This window comes from Gopherus flavomarginatus, chromosome 10 (assembly GCF_025201925.1).
Source record: "Gopherus flavomarginatus isolate rGopFla2 chromosome 10, rGopFla2.mat.asm, whole genome shotgun sequence".
Classification (NCBI taxonomy): Eukaryota; Metazoa; Chordata; order Testudines; family Testudinidae; genus Gopherus; species Gopherus flavomarginatus.
Window position 1 is genome coordinate 1786544 of NC_066626.1, and position 18717 is coordinate 1805260.

The 18717-nt window shown below is 56.3% G+C and overlaps 2 protein-coding genes across 2 annotated transcripts in view; one reads left to right on the plus strand and one right to left on the minus strand.

Moving 5' to 3' along the window:
* LOC127030055 (nck-associated protein 1-like) overlaps positions 1–16983 on the plus strand; it is an 83279-nt gene extending 66296 nt beyond the window's left edge. Inside the window, exons 24-25 of the mRNA XM_050915964.1 lie at positions 12546–12639; positions 16937–16983. Coding sequence (XP_050771921.1) covers positions 12546–12639; positions 16937–16983 — 141 coding nt within the window. The remainder of the gene's footprint in view (positions 1–12545; positions 12640–16936) is intronic.
* A 352-nt stretch (positions 16984–17335) lies between these two features.
* Positions 17336–18717, minus strand: part of LOC127030056 (adhesion G protein-coupled receptor E3-like) — a 45023-nt gene continuing 43641 nt past the window's right edge. The window contains 1 exon segment of the mRNA XM_050915965.1: positions 17336–17601. Coding sequence (XP_050771922.1) covers positions 17336–17601 — 266 coding nt within the window.

The window sequence follows — 18717 nt, forward strand, 5'->3', positions numbered from 1 at the left end:
CTGGGCGGAGTGTATGTTAATGATGCTGGGTGTGAATGCAGAGGTGCTGTGGGGTATTTACTGTACAGCAGTCCATAGACAGTCAAGTAGTGGGGTGTGGTGGCCAGGCATTGGACTGGCTGGGTAAGAACGTGCCCACACTGCCAGAGAGGCACATGCCAGCACTTGCCCATTTTTCAGAGCCATGGATAGGGGGCTGGGAATCCCACTCCAGCTCCATTTAGCAAGATGGGTTTCACAGCTCCGAGAGGAGGGCATTGGATCTGGCCATGTGGCCCACTGGCCTGTGCCGCACCCCATGCGGGGGTGACTGTCACCCTGGTTAGATTCAGGCAAATCACACAAGGGCGCTGGCCACGGGATCTTGTGATGGCAGCACACACCTGCCACCTGCAGGCTGAGCTCGTCTATCATGCTGAGGCCTGTCAGATGTGGAATGAGTCACTCCAGGCCTGGATGCCACTTGCACCTGGCAGATGGACCATGGGGCTGGGCTAAGGCGGCTGGAGCCGGTGATGATCAGTGAGAGATGGAGGGGAGCCAAGAACCATACAGCTTAGGAAAGAGCTGCCTGGGGCTGCTGGTTGGGTCCCGTCCTCCACTGACCTCCAATGTCCTTGTGCAGGCAGGGCTGGGCTGGCCCAGTGCTTTGAGAGCTGGGCTTGTGGCACTGTCATGGGGGATGAGCATGCAGGAGCAGTGGGGAAGGTGGAGCTGGGATTGCAGCTCTGTCCCCAGCCATCCCGTCTCCCCTCAGGCAGAGCCAGGCCCTCTGCTGTTCCCCAGGGGGTTGGGCTGCACCCTCAGAGCATGGAGAACCTGTGAGGAAGGAACTGGCTGCTGCAGTAGAATTAGCACGGTGTCAGCAGCCACCTGGCTAGAAAGAGCAGGGATGCCCAGACGGTGCCTCTAGCAGCCAGAGGGTCCAGCCCGAACTGAGGGACCTGGAGAGGGAGAGGCCATGAATCTGCCAGCACACTGCATGCAAATGCCCGCTCGGCTGGGGTCCAAGCAGCAGTGGGGAGTGGGCAGGGAGCATTGCTGGGAGCAAGACCCAGGTGTGTGGGGCTGGGAGACGCAGCCATGTGTCCTGATCCACATTGGAGGGGATGGTCGCCACCGCCGCGGATCCCCAGGAGTTCGGCCAACACAGGCAGAAGGGATGGATGTATCTAGGTGCTGTCCTGTTTTACTGCTTGTGCTTCCCAGGGCCATTGATGGGGACCAGCCAGGGGGCAGGCCTGAGAAACACCTGGGGAGGGTTGGGTCTCTGGACAGTGTGGGGTTATCTGCAGGGAAGAGCCCAGGCAGAGCCAGGAGAATATCAGCACCTGGGTTAATTGGGTCAGGGCGGTCATACCCTGCATGAGCCCCTGGGGGCAGTAGCAGACAGCACATTAGACGTCTGGCTAGGTGCTGCCTTGTGCTGTGGCAGTTTAAAGACAGGGCTGTCTGGGGCTGTGTTTGCCGGGGCAGAGCTGGAGGGGAGCCCCTCTCTGTACAGCTGGGATGAGCACCGTGTTACGGGCGGGAGCGTGTTCAGAGACGGTGGGATGGGTCCGGCAAGCTGCCATGCTGGCTCCTTTGGGCTAACCTGGGGTTTTCAGGCAGGTCGGAACTGCGCGGTGGTGCTGTGGGGCCAGATCTTCAAACAAAGTCAAGCTGGAAATGGGAGGGAACTGGGTTATCCTTCTCCCATGATCTTCGGGGAGACGCTGGGTTAGGATGTCAGGCTGGGTCAGGGATATTCTGATTCTCCATTTTGGACCCATGGATGTGTAACTAGGTTGGTATTTAGTTTGGGTTTGGCCCTGGGGTGGGTCTTGATTTCAGCAACATCACCAATATTCCCTTGTGCGCCCAGGGGCCCTCTCCTGTTGTGTTGCTGCTGTGTTCAACCCCAGAGGTGGCTGCATTAGAGTAGTGAACAAAGTGATCCTGTATTTGCACACCCGGTGAAGCCAGTGGGTGGAGAAGGGCCAGCGGGATGTAAATAAGGTGATTTTTCATTGACAGAGTTAATGACTTTATTATCAGCAATACAGCACAGATAAGGAGTGAGTGGAACTCATTTTGCACTGGTAGTGAGGGAGCGAATGCCTCCAGACCCACAGAGCAATTACAAGGAAGTAGGACTGGAGGTTCCCAGCAGAATGGAGGGGTGAGGAGAATGGTAATGGGGTTACTCACTGTCACGGAGTCAGCGGGCGATGCTCTGGAACTGCTCCCCACCAAGCCAGGCAGGACTTTGGGGAGCCTCCTCTCCCTTGGAGCAGACTTGTTCAGGGCAAGAAGCTCACACATCTTCACCTCCTGGGTCTCTCCTTGGAGCGTTCAGCATCCTCTGCCCCTCCGTGCACTTCCCACAGCGAGCCCGCCCCAGCGGGGTCCTGGGGAAGCCACAGGGTCCTGCACCCCCACTTTGCAGTCAGACATGACTCTCAGCCAGCCAGTAAAACAGAGGTTTATTCGATGACAGGAACAGGGTCTAAAATAGAGCTTGTAGATACAGCGAACCGGACCCCTCGGCCGGGTCCATTCCGGGGGGGAAGTGAGCCAGACCCCATGTCTGCACTTCACTCCTCGTCCCCAGTCAACTCCAGACTAACAACCTCCTCCTCTGCTCAGTTCCTTTCCCCGGGCCAGGAGGTCACCTGATCTCTTTGTCTCCAGCACCTTCAGTTGGCATCTTTGCATAGAAGGGACCCAGGCCATCAGTTGCTAGGAGACAGAGGGTCAGGCATTTAGGTGCGCTGGCCCTTTGCTCTGCCAAATACTTAAGAACTGCCTAGGGGACACTGAGGCACCAACACAGTATTCAGAGAAAACATTAAGAACATTCCTAGTTCATCACACTCACCTCCAGCAGGCATGGAAGGACAGTAATCACAGGCTCAGCACTTCCGAATGGGCCTTACCAGATCGCGAGGCGATAACGTGGCTGGGGCTGAGGCTGAGAGCTGGACATTGAGGTCAGGAAAACCCACCCCACCCAGGCGTGACTTGGGGCTTGACACAGGGGCAAAGGAAGCCAAGCTGCGGGGGCTGTGTCATGCTGGAATTTGCAGCTGGCTCCGCTGCCAGGCAGGGGCCGTGCTGGAGCACACGTGGGGGATCAGCTCTCTGATGTACGCGCTGGGGCTGTGGCACATCTGGTGCTGTGGAGCTCCAGCTGAGTTAGCCGAGAACGACTTGCTGCTTAGCAGCAGAGTGCAAACAAGCCTGGGCTTCGGGGGCCTGGCGCTTGGGGACATGAATGACCCCACAAGGAGGGGCTCCTTTGTTATCCCCATGTTGCAGTGGGGGAAGTTGCAGCGCAGAGGGAGGGGAAGTGACTCGCCAAAGGTCGCCAGTCGGTCAGTGGCAGAGCCAGGAATGGAACCCAGGAGTCCTGCCTCCCTCCTCCTGGCACAAGCACTGAGCCCCAGATTCCTGTAGGAGCAGCTCAAAGGGAGGAGCGATCGGTACGAGCTCATTATCTTGCTCCATACCATGAGCTCGGCTCCTGAGACATGAAGGCAGCTGTCCGTCCATCTGTGTATGTGTGTGTCCTGGCTGTCCATCTGCCTCACTCAGTGTCAGGTCTGTGGGTCTGTCTCTCTCTGGGCTGCCTGCATCTCTCCCTTAAGCTGTCTAAAGAACAAGCCCATCTGAGTGATGTGAATTCAGGGCCCTGTCCTTGGAGAGCCTGGACACCCCCGTCCCCCTGCTTCTCCCCAGCGGGCGCAGCCCATCCAGCCCCCATCAGTCTCCTCCTCCCTGAGGATTAGGGCTTGCTCATAGCCAGCAGGGATGCTGAGATCCCAACCAGGAGGCCAGATAGTGGGCACAGGCCACTAGAAGCTGGACTGAGACGCTGGGACCCAGCCCCTCCAGCAGTAAGGGCTGTGGGATCACTCATGTCCCACCAGCTCTGGAACCTACCACTGCTGCACTGCTCCATCCCATCCCACTGCCAGCCCTGCCCCCGACTGCCCTGGATTTACCTGCCACCACTCTGGTACCAGCTCCTGGCAGGTCTCTCAGGTCCATGATGCAGACAGAGAAAGAGCCCGTGTGGCTGCCTCTGACAGAGATGGAGGTAGGGGAGGAACCTCCAAGGGCTGGACCTAGGGCCAGATCATGCTAGGCTCTCCCCTTCTTACTGGGAAGGGGTTCTGTGGGTCACTCTGGGTCGTGGGCAAATCTGGGGCAGCCTAGTGCCCAGCTGAATTGCTGCACGGAGGGATGGAATGCAGCTCACCTGTCCAGTGTCAGCAAAGCGCCACTTCCCTAGTGTAGCCGGGCCCTGTGTCTGGGACAGGTGCTGGCTGGTGAGATACGCTGATTGGGCTGAGCCTTCCCTCTCTCGGTGCCATTCACAGCCCTCTTCAGTGTCGCTGGCGTGTCCTACCCGGTGACAGCCTGTCAGCTCAGCAACTGCCATGAGAGTGACAGTAGGTTTCCGGATGCCTTAGAGCTGAGCCAGTTACCAGAGGGAGGCTTGCACAGAAGAGCGATGCAGCTGGCACTGGCATTGCCTTGCCTTGCCTGTCACCTCTGGGGGGCATTTCCTCTCTGCCCCCTCTCTTTGGATCCAGGCCCAGCCTCCTCGCTAGGCAGGTGGGGTCCCACTTCCACTTATTGCCCTGCCATTCGTGCTGCTGCCCCCAGACAGCCTGGATTCAGAGGCTCGAAGACCTAGTGGACTGGAGACAACTGAAAGCTCCCGCTACGGCACACTCCCGTATGTCACGGGGGCTTGGAGAGGACTTGGAGAGGTTCCGTCAGCCGGCTACTGTGATAGTTGTGGTGGGTCATGAATGGCCTAGTGCTGGGAGCCAGAGCTGGTGAGCGTCATGCCTTGCAGAGCAGACACGAGTCCCGCTATGCATCTCAGTCTGAGGGCAGCTGCCCCTCTGACTGAGCTGTCATTAGTGGGTCAGGGGCTGCACCCTTCAGGGGTTAGCCTGGCTGGGCTAGGTAACTTGGGCTGGGTAGGGATGCCACCCCTCCTGTATCTGGGCTGGATCGGCATCTCCTCCTACCCTAGGGGGCATGTCAATTGTTCCTCTCAACCGTTTATCATGCTGATTTCAAATAAAGGGCAGCCCGGTATAGATTCCCAGAGTTCCCAGCAGGTGAGACTCACCAGCCCTCCATGGCCCTAGATCCCTGTGTTCTTGGTGAGGCCTCTGGGATAGGCTGGAGCCTGCCTCCTTCCCACAGCGAGGACAGAACACATGGGGGATCAGTGGGATCCTTTAAGGACTAGAATCCTCTCCCAGCCACGTGTGGCCAGAGGGCTGCACTCTGCCTGTGCCGGGGTCACCTTTAATGCCCAACATTAGTTCTAATTAGGGAGGCCACCTGTCCTGTTTTTTGAGATATGTCTCTTATTTGATGTGTCATCCAGAGGGATGCTCAGAGGACTCAGGGCTGGTATATGCCTATCGCTGACCTGTACAGACAGGGTGAGGCCGGGGCAGGCCTGGGAGGCCGGGCTTGTCCTGTCAGAGGCTGGTGGAGTCACGGAGCTGATCCACAGCAGGCACAGACAAGACTCTCACGCTAAGAGCAAGTGGTCATGAAGGGTCTGGGTACTGCTGGGGAGCGTCACAGTGGCATAGTTGGCCGGATCTATACTCAGTTTGCAGGTTAGCTAAGGGTCACGCTCCAGGCACTTATATACAGTTAACGTAGATACCCGGAGGCTCAAGGTAGAGAAAAGGCTGTGGTTTGTTCTCAGTGTGTTTCTTTTGAGTAAGGGAATGGAGCAGCAGGAAAGGCAGGGTCATGCTGGAGGCACCAGGAAGCAGCAAGAAGAGTCGCTCACTCCCAGACATAGCACAGACACACCTGTACAGTGCACAGACTCCCAGAGCTGCTCTGCGTGGAGCCCTGGCCAGCTCCCACGGGCTGCTCTCTGCAGCTCCACACTCCCCAGGCTGTCCAGCTAGGAGCTAAGGTGAGTCTTTCTGTACAGAGCAGCCTGCTGCTCCTTTGAGTCTCTCCCTGAGCTGAGCCCTTTATATGGACCAGGTCTCTGCTGGGAAGCAGCCAGAGGTGAAAGTAAGCCGGTCTGGGCTCAGAGCTCCCCGCGGCTGCAGGCAGCCCAGAGCCCTTTGAATCCCCGCCGCAGCTCTGGCGGCTGGGCTGGGGTCAGGATTTAAAGGGCTTGGGGCTCCTCTCAGGGGCAGGAGCTCTGGGCCCTTTAAATCCCTGCTCCAGCCCCACAAAGCTCAGGGTTCCCCCTGGCAGCTGGACCCCCAGTCCCTTTAATTTGCCCCTGAACCCCGGGGGACTCCCAGCCACCTCTAGAGCTGGGAGCCCCTGGTTGATGTAAAGGCCCTGGGTCTCCCAGCCACAGCCGGTGCCCCAGGGCCTTTAAATCTTGAGAGGCCACGCCTCTTCCGGATGAGGCCATGCCCCCTCAGGACTCCAGCACTACCGGTAAGTCCTGTACATTACTTTTACCCCTGGAAGCAGCTAATCAGTCTAGGTGGCGGCTGGGCCTTGTCTCCCCTTAAAGATCCTGTCAGCTTGTGACAGGGCCTAGGGCTTGACCCTCACAGCCTGTCTCTAGGGGACGTTGTGAGGCTGCACCTTGCTCTTAGGGCTCCTTGTCCCTCACAACTTGGGCTTAAGATGCTCGGTGCTAAGACTCTTATCTCCCAGCCTCAGCCCTTGCCCTCCTGAGGAATAAAGGGGTCTCTCTGGGGCTCGAGGGCCAGCTAATTGTGACACTTGGGGGTAGGGTGACCAGACAGCATGTGTGAAAAATCGAGACGGGGTGGGGGGTAATAGGATCCCATAATAGAAAAAACCCCAAAATTGGGATTGTCCGTATAAAATCGGGACATCTGGTCACCCTGCTTGGGGGTTACCTGAGGCATCCAAGGGGATCACTAACCTGCTCAGCGGAGAAAGCCCTGTCTGCGCCCATGGGCAGAAATGGTCCCCAGCCACCAACAGCTGGCAACACCTTGCTCTTTCCTTCTGCGACTGGCAGCTGATACCCCACCTTGTTACACTTGAGTGCCCAGTCCCTCCAGACACCCGCAGCGTACACTGGTTCTCTGCCTCCGTGGAAACAGGGCCCAGGGCGCGGGTCTCACCTCGGCTCAATACTCTGGGTAGCACAAGGCACTTAGACAGGGGTCTAGTAAACGCAAATGGAAGTTTATTTAACGGAGCTTGAGACCGATTCAGCTAAAAGCAAGTCCAAGGATTTGGAAACAAGGTTACCGCTAAAAGAAACGATGGAATGCAATCCAAGCCAGTGTGTGTTAACGAGCGACGTCCTAATACGGTCTCTCTCCCCCTTGTGGCGCTCGTCCAGTCCAGAGAGCTGGGCTCCACCTTACACACCCGCCGGCAGTTTCTCCTGTGCAGTGGGTAACACCTCGTGCCATTTTGGCTGCTCTCGTACAGTTACAGGCTCTTCCGATTGTCTCCCTGCCCAGAACGTTCTCCTGGGTTGGTTGGGTTTTGTAAATGCTGATGTCTTCACCTCGCGGAGCCAGTGAGCCAAGGGCTGTCTGCACGGGGGTCCAGTGCTCTCAGTGTGGATGGTGTTAGCCCCGAGACACCCCCTCACCTCAGGTGGCAGGTTTCACTGCAGCAGTTTTGCAATCTAACAGTCTACATTTTGCATCTCTCGCAAACTGTGTCCTGTACGGACATCTGGCAGTAGCCACGGCCCTCTGCTGGCCTAGCTTTTGGCAGAGACCACACACAACCCCCCTTGGGGAGATATTGAGCAGATGGTTGGACATCAGGGTGACATACCTGCCTGGCTCAGTCTGTGTCATACTGATGCTGTGATGGGGATGGGACTTCTCTGACACTGGACTTGATGGAGGTGGGGGAACGACCTGCTCGCTGATGCACCCCTCCCCCACAGTGGCACTCACCTGTGATGAGACGTGCCTTCCTGTGGAGATCCCAGGGCCGTTTCACAGCAGCTTCTTCCAATGGCAGAGTCTGTGTAAATGCAACAACCATTGCTAGCTAGGCACGGCACAGTCAGACCAGGCGCAGGCTCCCGGCTAGGCACAGGGCACGGCGCGGTCAGACCAGGCGCAGGCTCCCGGCTAGGCACAGGGCACGGCGCGGTCAGACCAGGCGCAGGCTCCCGGCTAGGCACAGGGCACGGCGCGGTCAGACCAGGAGCAGGCTCCCGGCTAGGCACAGGGCACGGCACGGTCAGACCAGGCGCAGGCTCCCGGCTAGGCACAGGGCACGGCACGGTCAGACCAGGCGCAGGCTCCCGGCTAGGCACAGGGCACGGCACGGTCAGACCAGGCGCAGGCTCCCGGCTAGGCACAGGGCACGGCACAGTCAGACCAGGCGCAGGCTCCCGGCTAGGCACAGGGCACGGCACAGTCAGACCAGGCGCAGGCTCCCGGCTAGGCACAGGGCACGGCACAGTCAGACCAGGCGCAGGCTCCCGGCTAGGCACAGGGCACGGCACAGTCAGACCAGGCGCAGGCTCCCGGCTAGGCACAGGGCACGGCACAGTCAGACCAGGCCCAGGCTCCCGGCTAGGCACAGGGCACGGCACGGTCAGACCAGGCCCAGGCTCCCGGCTAGGCACAGGGCACGGCACGGTCAGACCAGGCGCAGGCTCCCGGCTAGGCACAGGGCACGGCGCGGTCAGACCAGGCGCAGGCTCCCGGCTAGGCACAGGGCACGGCGCGGTCAGACCAGGCGCAGGCTCCCGGCTAGGCACAGGGCACGGCGCGGTCAGACCAGGCGCAGGCTCCCGGCTAGGCACAGGGCACGGCGCGGTCAGACCAGGCGCAGGCTCCCGGCTAGGCACAGGGCACGGCGCGGTCAGACCAGGCGCAGGCTCCCGGCTAGGCACAGGGCACGGCGCGGTCAGACCAGGCGCAGGCTCCCGGCTAGGCACAGGGCACGGCGCGGTCAGACCAGGCGCAGGCTCCCGGCTAGGCACAGGGCACGGCGCGGTCAGACCAGGCGCAGGCTCCCGGCTAGGCACAGGGCACGGCGCGGTCAGACCAGGCGCAGGCTCCCGGCTAGGCACAGGGCACGGCGCGGTCAGACCAGGCGCAGGCTCCCGGCTAGGCACAGGGCACGGCGCGGTCAGACCAGGCGCAGGCTCCCGGCTAGGCACAGGGCACGGCGCGGTCAGACCAGGCGCAGGCTCCCGGCTAGGCACAGGGCACGGCGCGGTCAGACCAGGCGCAGGCTCCCGGCTAGGCACAGGGCACGGCGCGGTCAGACCAGGCGCAGGCTCCCGGCTAGGCACAGGGCACGGCGCGGTCAGACCAGGCGCAGGCTCCCGGCTAGGCACAGGGCACGGCGCGGTCAGACCAGACGCAGGCTCCCGGCTAGGCACAGGGCACGGCGCGGTCAGACCAGGCGCAGGCTCCCGGCTAGGCACAGGGCACGGCGCGGTCAGACCAGACGCAGGCTCCCGGCTAGGCACAGGGCACGGCGCGGTCAGACCAGGCGCAGGCTCCTGGCTAGGCACAGGGCACGGCGCGGTCAGACCAGGCGCAGGTTCCTGGCTGGACACGGCACGGTGCGGTCAGGCCAGGCGCAGGCTCAAGGCTGGACACAGGGCACGGCGCGGTCAGGCCAGGCGCAGGCTCTAGGCAGGACACAGGGCACGGCGCGGTCAGACCAGGCGCAGACTCCCGGCTAGGCACAGGGCACGGCGCGGTCAGACCAGGCGCAGGCTCCCGGCTAGGCACAGGGCACGGCGCGGTCAGACCAGACGCAGGCTCCCGGCTAGGCACAGGGCACGGCGCGGTCAGACCAGGCGCAGGCTCCCGGCTAGGCACAGGGCACGGCGCGGTCAGACCAGACGCAGGCTCCCGGCTAGGCACAGGGCACGGCGCGGTCAGACCAGGCGCAGGCTCCCGGCTAGGCACAGGGCACGGCGCGGTCAGACCAGGCGCAGGCTCCTGGCTAGGCACAGGGCACGGCGCGGTCAGACCAGGCACAGGCTCCCGGCTAGGCACAGGGCACGGCGCGGTCAGACCAGGCGCAGGCTCCCGGCTAGGCACAGGGCACGGCGCGGTCAGACCAGACGCAGGCTCCCGGCTAGGCACAGGGCACGGCGCGGTCAGACCAGGCGCAGGCTCCCGGCTAGGCACAGGGCACGGCGCGGTCAGACCAGACGCAGGCTCCCGGCTAGGCACAGGGCACGGCGCGGTCAGACCAGGCGCAGGCTCCTGGCTAGGCACAGGGCACGGCGCGGTCAGACCAGGCGCAGGTTCCTGGCTGGACACAGGGCACGGTGCGGTCAGGCCAGGCGCAGGCTCAAGGCTGGACACAGGGCACGGCGCGGTCAGGCCAGGCGCAGGCTCTAGGCAGGACACAGGGCACGGCGCGGTCAGACCAGGCGCAGACTCCCGGCTAGGCACAGGGCACGGCGCGGTCAGACCAGGCGCAGGCTCCCGGCTAGGCACAGGGCACGGCGCGGTCAGACCAGACGCAGGCTCCCGGCTAGGCACAGGGCACGGCGCGGTCAGACCAGGCGCAGGCTCCCGGCTAGGCACAGGGCACGGCGCGGTCAGACCAGACGCAGGCTCCCGGCTAGGCACAGGGCACGGCGCGGTCAGACCAGGCGCAGGCTCCCGGCTAGGCACAGGGCACGGCGCGGTCAGACCAGGCGCAGGCTCCTGGCTAGGCACAGGGCACGGCGCGGTCAGACCAGGCGCAGGTTCCTGGCTGGACACAGGGCATGGTGCGGTCAGGCCAGGCGCAGGCTCAAGGCTGGACACAGGGCATGGCGCGGTCAGGCCAGGTGCAGGCTCTAGGCAGGACACAGGGCATGGCGCGGTCAGGCCAGGCGCAGGCTCAAGGCTGGACACAGGGCATGGCGCGGTCAGGCCAGGCGCAGGCTCTAGGCAGGACACAGGGCATGGCGCGGTCAGGCCAGGCACAGGGTTCAGGCTGGATGCAGGGCATGGCACGGTCGGGCACGGCGCAGTCAGGTCAGGCACAGGCTCCAGTCTGGACGCAGGGCACAGAGCGGTCAGGCCAGGGGCAGGCTCCATGCTGGACACAGAGCACTGCGCGGTCAGGCCGGGCGCAGGCTCTAGGCAGGACACAGGGCATGGCGCGGTCAGGCCAGGCGCAGGCTCTTGGCACGACACAGGGCATGGCGCAGTCAGGCCAGGCGCAGGCTCTAGGCAGGACACAGGGCATGGCGCGGTCAGGCCAGGCACAGGCTCTAGGCAGGACACAGGGCATGGCGCGGTCAGGCCAGGCACAGGGTCCAGGCTGGATGCAGGGCATGGCACGGTCGGGCACGGCGCAGTCAGGTCAGGCACAGGCTCCAGTCTGGACGCAGGGCACAGAGCGGTCAGGCCAGGGGCAGGCTCCATGCTGGACACAGGGCACAGAGCGGTCAGGCCAGGCGCAGGCTCCATGCTGGACACAGGGCATGGCACGGTCAGGCCAGGCGCAGGCTCCATGCTGGACACAGGGCATGGCGCGGTCAGGCCAGGCACAGGCTCCAGGCTGGACACAGGGCATGGCGCGGTCAGGCCAGGCGCAGGCTCCAGGCTGGACACAGGGCACGGCGCGGTCAGGCCGGGTGCAGGCTCCATGCTGGACACAGGGCACAGCGCGGTCAGACTGGGCGCAGGCTCCAGGTTGGACACAGGGCACGACATGGTCAGGCTGGGCGCAGACTCCAGGCTGGACACAGGGCACAGCGCGGTCATGCTGGGCACAAGCTCCAGGCTGGACACAGGGCATGGCAAAGTCAGACTTGGGGCAGGCACCTGTCTCAAGTACCTTAGCTTTAATCCACTCCTTGGGGTCTCTGCATGGCTGCTGCAAAGCGTAATTCCCAGCTCAGGGATATCTACATGCGCTAGCTTTCTACAAGCTAGGGCACTAAAAATAGCAGTGTGGTGGCACAGGAGGTGCAATGGGGGAGCTATGTTCCTGTTTGAAACCCTAGGTCCATACTTGGGGGGCAGCCCTTTGTGACGCGGCCGTCCAGCCAGCTGCACTGGTGTAAATCGTGTCTAAACTAGGGGCTTGTAGCAGGGGCTAATATCAAGACACTTCTGCCACAGTTTGGGTCCAGTAACTCCCTGCTGTGCTGCGGGACACCCCAGAGAGCAGCGCTCTCAGCAGCTGGTCCCAGCTTGCTGCTCCTTTCCACTGTGTTCTGCATGTTTCCAGGGAGAAAGTCCCGACTGCTGCCCCACAGCCTCCTGCAACCCCCACCAGGCTCCATTTGCTTCACCCTCTGGTGCCTCACACATTCCAGTGTCCACATCCCAGTGGGCTCTGGGCCCCCAGCTCCTCTGCATGGAAGGGAGACGCTCCTGGGGGAACAACAGGTCTGTCTGGCCCCTGCTAGCCTGCTGCAGGAGGCTGTGGCAATATGTGGCAGAAGGGGCTTGTTTCTCCCTGGCTGATAGCTGCCCGCGGCCTGCTGACCAGGCACTCACAGCAGCTGCCGTGTTTTCCCCATAAACATGCAGCTGGTTCATTACATGGAGTGGAAGCGAGGGAGCCTGGGAGCTCTTCAGCCTTGCTGACACCCTCCCTTCTCCTGGCTTTTCCCGCAGGTCACCTTGAGCATCTTTGAGCTGGCCACGGCTGCCGGGATCCCATGCGACATTGACTCAGCCCTGGTGACTGCACTTTCCAACCTGAAGACCGGTAAGAGCCAGGCTGGGAGCTGCCAGGCCGGGTCACAGCAGAGTCCCTCTAGCCCAGTCTCCCAGCATTGACACCACCCTGGGTTCTGGCTGCACTCGCACATTCAGTCGTGTTTTAACATGTGATTGTGAATCGTGACACACGCTTCTGTCCCAGCTCACACACACGTAGGCTAGAGACATTTGTGTCTGGAACAATACTCAGCTTCCACAAAGGAGGGGCTCTGGAGGGGGTAGGCCCTGTCTACACTAGAAAGTGGTAGCGTTTTAACACTCCCAGTCTAGTCAAAGCAGTACATTCCCACCCAGCATGAATGCAGTTATTTCAGTTTAAAGAGGCTTTATGTCAGTACCGCTATCCCCCCTAAGGCTGGTGCCAGTGTGACTATATCAGTACAATATCACTCCCCACACCTGACAGACCCAAAACAGGACACTTTCAAGTGAGGACCAGGTCTTGGTTAGCCAAGTGCTTTGACGATACAAGTGCTAAGGTGACCTTGAGCAAGTCACTGCCCTGCCCTGTGCCTCAGTTTCCCCTCTGTAAAATGGAAATGATGATAGTGACCTTTGCGTTCCCTTCATTAAGGGCTTGTTACACTGCTCTACAGCCAAAATGCTTCTGAAATAAATGTAGTCCAACTTTATTAATTCTGGGTCACTGAGAACGAAAACGATGCTTAAAATTGTTGATTGGCTCTAGTTTTCAAGATATGCTATTGAGTCAGTATATACGACCCTTGACTTGGGAATGGCGAGGATAAGTGAGTTATAAAGGGAAGGGATCTCAATTTAAACCAGAAATGACTAAAATACATCTTTGACTGGATCTATGAATAAATCTATGACTGGGTTTGGACAGTACTTGCTTTTTAGGCAAAACAATGAATGATGCAATCTGAAGCTGATATTGCATCATACATGATATGAATTGCATCATGTTATTCCTAGAAGTCATGGATGATGCAATCATAACGAAGCTTACATCACTCTGCTGAACAAATTGCCCTATATCAGCTCTAGAAATCATACAGTGTCGTGCTCTCTTGTCAGTATTTGATTTTGCAAAGGGACACATTTCTGTTTAGCCAAAGTGAGCAGAGATGCCTCATACTTGTGTAAACAGTGCAGATAACGTCTGCTATGCTTGTGGTGAAGTGACTTTTGCATCACAAAAGCACAGTATAACCACTATGATTAAGAAAGCCTATCACCTTTATTTTGGCTGCAAAATTGGAGATCAGGACAAGAGGTGGGCCCCACACAGATGCTGCAACACTTGTGCAACAAATCTTCACCAGTGGTTGAACAGGAAAAGGAAGTCTGTGCCTTTTGCAGTGCCAATGATTTGGAGAGAGCCAACAGATCATACCAGCAATTGTTACTTCTGCATGGTTCCTCCAGTTGGGAAAGGTGTGTCAAAGAAGAAAAAGTGGACTGTGCATTATCCAAACATTCCATCAGCTATACGCCCAGTACCCCACGGAGAAGGACTTCTGGTTCCTGATGCACCAGAATCATTCTCACTTGAGTCAGAAGAGGAAGAGGAAGAGGATGAAACTTCTGGTCCTGAACCATCAATGTCACAGGACCCACATTTTCTCCCATCCTCCTCCTCTGAACCACACCTCATAACACAAGGTGAACTGAATGACCTTGTCAGGGATTTGGAACTACCCAAGAGTAAGGCAGAGTTGTTGGGCTCCAGACTACAGCAGTGGAATCTCCTGGCAGGTGATGTTAGGGTTTCCATGTTCCGTGACCGTCAAAAGGATCTTGTCCCATTCTTCTTCATGGAAGGTGATCTTGTAGCCTACAACAACATCGATGGTGTGATGGCAGCCCTCAACATCGTTCATGATCCAGATGAGTGGAGACTGTTCATTGATTCATCGAAGACGAGTCTTCAAGCTGTTTTGCTGCGTAATGGCAATGTTTTGCCATCAATTCCAGTTGGTCATGCAGTCCATATGAAGGAAACCTATGACAACATGAAACAACTTTTGAGGTGCATAAACTATGACCAACATCAGTGGCAGCTTTGTGGCGATTTGAAGGTTGTTGCTCTCTTGCTTGGTCTGCAGACTGGATACACAAAGTACTGCTGTTTTCTCTGCAAATGGGATAATCGTGCAAGAGATTCCACTACATCAAGAAAGATTGGCCACTGCGACAGTCATTGGAGCCTGGGAGGAAAAGTGTTCAGCATCCACCACTTGTTGAATCAAGGAAGATTTTGTTACCACCCTTACACATTAAGCTGGGTCTGATGAAGAACTTTGTCAAGGCCATTGACAAAACGCAAGCAGCTTTCAAGTACCTCCGTGGAAAATTTCCAAGGTTAAGATAAAGGAAGGTGTCTTTGTTGGTCCTCAGATTCGTGAACTTCTTCGAGATGATGCATTTGACCATGCACTGCGTGGCAAGGAAAAGACGGCATGGAAAGCCTACCAGTTAGTGGCAATACATTTTCTTGGAAACAAAAGGCAGACAACTACAGGTTGTTGGTGGAAAACCTCCTCAAGGCATACAAAAGCCTTGGTTGCAACATGTCACTAAAGATACATTTTTTGCCCTCTCATCTAGATTTTTTTTCCACCGAACTGCAGAGTAGTGAGCGACGAGCATGGCGAGCGATTTCACCAGGACATGGCAACAATGGAGAAACGCTATCAGGGCAAATGGAGCCCATCAATGCTTGCAGACTATTGCTGGACAGTGCCAAGAGATGCTCCATTTAATGAATACAAGAGACAAGCCAAGAAGCGCCGAGTAGACACTGAATAGGACTAAACTATGTACAGAATAGTTTTTTGCCTTTTGTTTCATAATAAATTTTATTTATATAACCACTCTTTTGCTGCTTTTTAAAGTGTTACATAAACAGGACAGGTGAAATATTATCATGTAAAGCAACCCGAAATACATGAAAAGACCTAGGTTTACAATTTATGATTACAACTCTACTATCTACACAATATACATAGACATAAAATGTTAAAACTTAAATATCTGAGAAACAGTAGCCAATCAGTTGTGTTAATTGTCATATTTGAATTCAGCACATCAAAATACATAATATATTTCACATTTGATCTCTGAAGCAGACGACTTCTCAAAAATTGTAGACCAGTGTAGCTGGAGAGTCTTGGAATCCTTGGGGTAGGCGCTGAAATGTATACTGCTGGTCTCTGATGGTGAAGGCAAACTGGTCCTGTGAACCAGGATGTAATGGGATGGCAAAGAAACAGTTAGCCAGATCTATAACTGAAAAATACCTGGAGGTGGTTTGCACCTTTTGGATGACCTGTGTCATATCTGCCACGATGGGGGCCATGGATATACTTCCTTTGTTGATTCTTCTATAATCAGTGGTTAGTCTCCAGAATTGCCTGTCTGCCTTCATGACTGGCCAGACAGGGGAGTTAAAAGGGGAGTTAGTTTTTCTAATTACTCCCTGCTCTTCCAGGTCCTGAATAATTTGAACGAGCTGTGTCTCTGCTTCCCTGGGATACCGATATTGCTTCTGTGGGGATACCAGTTCACCTACAATTTTAACACAAGCGTTAATTCTACCACAATCTGTTTTCTTCTTGGTCCAGACCGTGGGGAATTTAGAACACCACTTATCCTGCTGTTCTGCTGTGAGCACAGCAATGAGTTTATCACTTCTGTTACTGACAAACTTATCACGGCTTGCTGTAGGGAGATAAGGGGGAAGGGTTTCCAGTCTCCATAGAACGCTTCTGGGGAGATCAATAATAATGTTATTTTTGAACAATCAGTCCGTGCCCAGGATCACGGCATCGGTCATATGTTTTGTCTGAATCAGATTGCCAGCAGTGTGGAATCCTTGTACAGAGAATGGTACCTGCACCCATTCTTGTCCGGTGCTGGGTTTTCCCTGGAAGGAGTGTAATATCATATTTTGCCCTTTTGTTCCTGCTAGAGGAGTGGTTTTAATTAGAGAGACGGAAGCTCCAGTATCAATTAGAGCCATCATAGGAGCTTGAGTTCCCTGCTGGACGTAGATATAGGGTCTTCCTCCTGGATCCCAGGTTAATTCTCCTATAAACCTCCACTGTTGGGCTCCTATGCCAAGTGGGGGTTCCACGTCCAGTGGGCTTCCCTAGGAGTATTCCTGACAAACTAAAGGAGCGCTTGGGGTGGATACCCCTGATACGCCTCCTCGCTGGTCCTGCAATCTAAGAATCTCTGTTATAATATCGGCCAAAGGGGCCTTATCCCATTTTTGTCTATCTCCTCCCATCTGTAATAATAGCCTCCATGCCATGCAGCACACATCAGCGATGGGTTTTTCCGGCTGTTTACTGCCTTTGGCTGACTGAGATCTTTGAAGGTCTGGGTACAGCCGACCCCTAGACTGGTTATTCCCCCTTCCCCTGAATCTGACTTTTGAGTGCCCTCCGTGGGATCCTGCAAATCCCTTTGTTCCACTTTCATGTGAATAGGGGACTGTTGGCTCCATTGCCGCCACGTACGCCACCCTTTCCTTTTTAATATTGGGCTTTGGTCCGGTGTGGGTAGCTATGTGTTGTACCATCCCTTTTAATTTTCTTACGGTGGCAGGGTGCCCGTCCTGCCAAACGGCAAGCTTGCCTGAATAATAGGGAAGTAGTGAGGCAGCGCAATCCCTGAGAGATGGTACGGAGAAGGGGATTAAATCTAAATCCGTATTAGCGGGTATGGTTACTAAACCAGCCATAATCTGCATTAGGGCCCACCGGGTGAGATTCTTCAGGATCTTCGTTAGTGTCCTGAGTAGAAGCCACAGCTTGGGCAATAAAATTTCTCCTGCCTATCTGTTCTCCAAAGGTGGCCATTAGGGCCAGCTCACTATCACCAGCGCCAATTCTTATGCGGTCCAGGGCTGCTCGTATTTCTGGTGCCACACATATGCCCATGAGGTGATACATTTCCTGAGTGATGAGTGCTTCTCTTCCTGCCAACAGGATGGCATTGATACACCCTTGGGAAAAGGTTTCTCTATTTAGTGTTCCCAAATGGTCAGCCATTGCTTTTAAGTCTGAGGCTGATGCTGGAATGGTGGTGACCTGTTGATTCCGCCCACTGTCTATTGGGGTGGTCACAGAGCGCCGTTCTATGGCTGCCACCGGAGCCACAAGACCCTCTTGTGGGTCATGCCAGATATCTCTCTCTCCAATTTCCCGGGGGTCCCAAATATCTGTCTCCCAATCCGATTGTATTTTACATGTGGTTGGGTTCCATTCTCCTGATGTGACAGCCGCTATTTGGCGGGTCACAAAACCTAATTTGTGTTTCCACTGCTTAATAATACAATTGCAGTGGGTATGGCTTCCTGGGGCTTTGCACTGTTCTAATGTTAATTTCTTAACCATATCTTGTAGGACCTGGTTTTCTTTGATCAAAGCCTGATTTTCTTTCTCTAGTTCTGTGAAGGCTGTCATTTGGTCCACCAGGAATCTTTCTTTACTTTTACTTTCCTGTAACACTTGTTTTATTATTTCCATTTGGTTGTGAGAATTTGTTGCCATCACTTTCCAATTTTCTACCCCTTTTTCTAATTGGGATATTTTTTCTTTTAGAAATATTTTCTCCTCTTTACAGGCTATTAGGTGGAGGTAGCTGTCATTACATGCCTCTCATAGCAGCCAGATTCCTGCGGCGTCTCTTTTTGCCGCAGTTAGGGGTTTGCATATGAGGATATATTGGGCCAATCTATCCTCTAGGTCCGAAATGGTGCAGATATCTGCAAGGGCTTGTTCAATCCAAGGACTGTGCCTATATCTTTGAAGGATTTGTTTAAAAGGAGTTATCTCTTTAATAAAAGGTGACTCCATTTAACTACTTTTGACTCCATTCCTCCCTCCGAGACTGTTTTCCCTTGCCTTTTCTTAAACATTTTTAATTTTGTTTAGCGAGCAGCACTGGCTGGTCCCTGGGACCCTCTTGCTGCCCCTGATTTTACTTTCTTTTCCTGCTACCTATCCAGAGGTCAGCAGGTTTGTTAACAATTTTATGAGTTCTTTATTTTCCTGCTACCTATCTGGAGGCCAGCAGGTCTGGTTAACCAAGA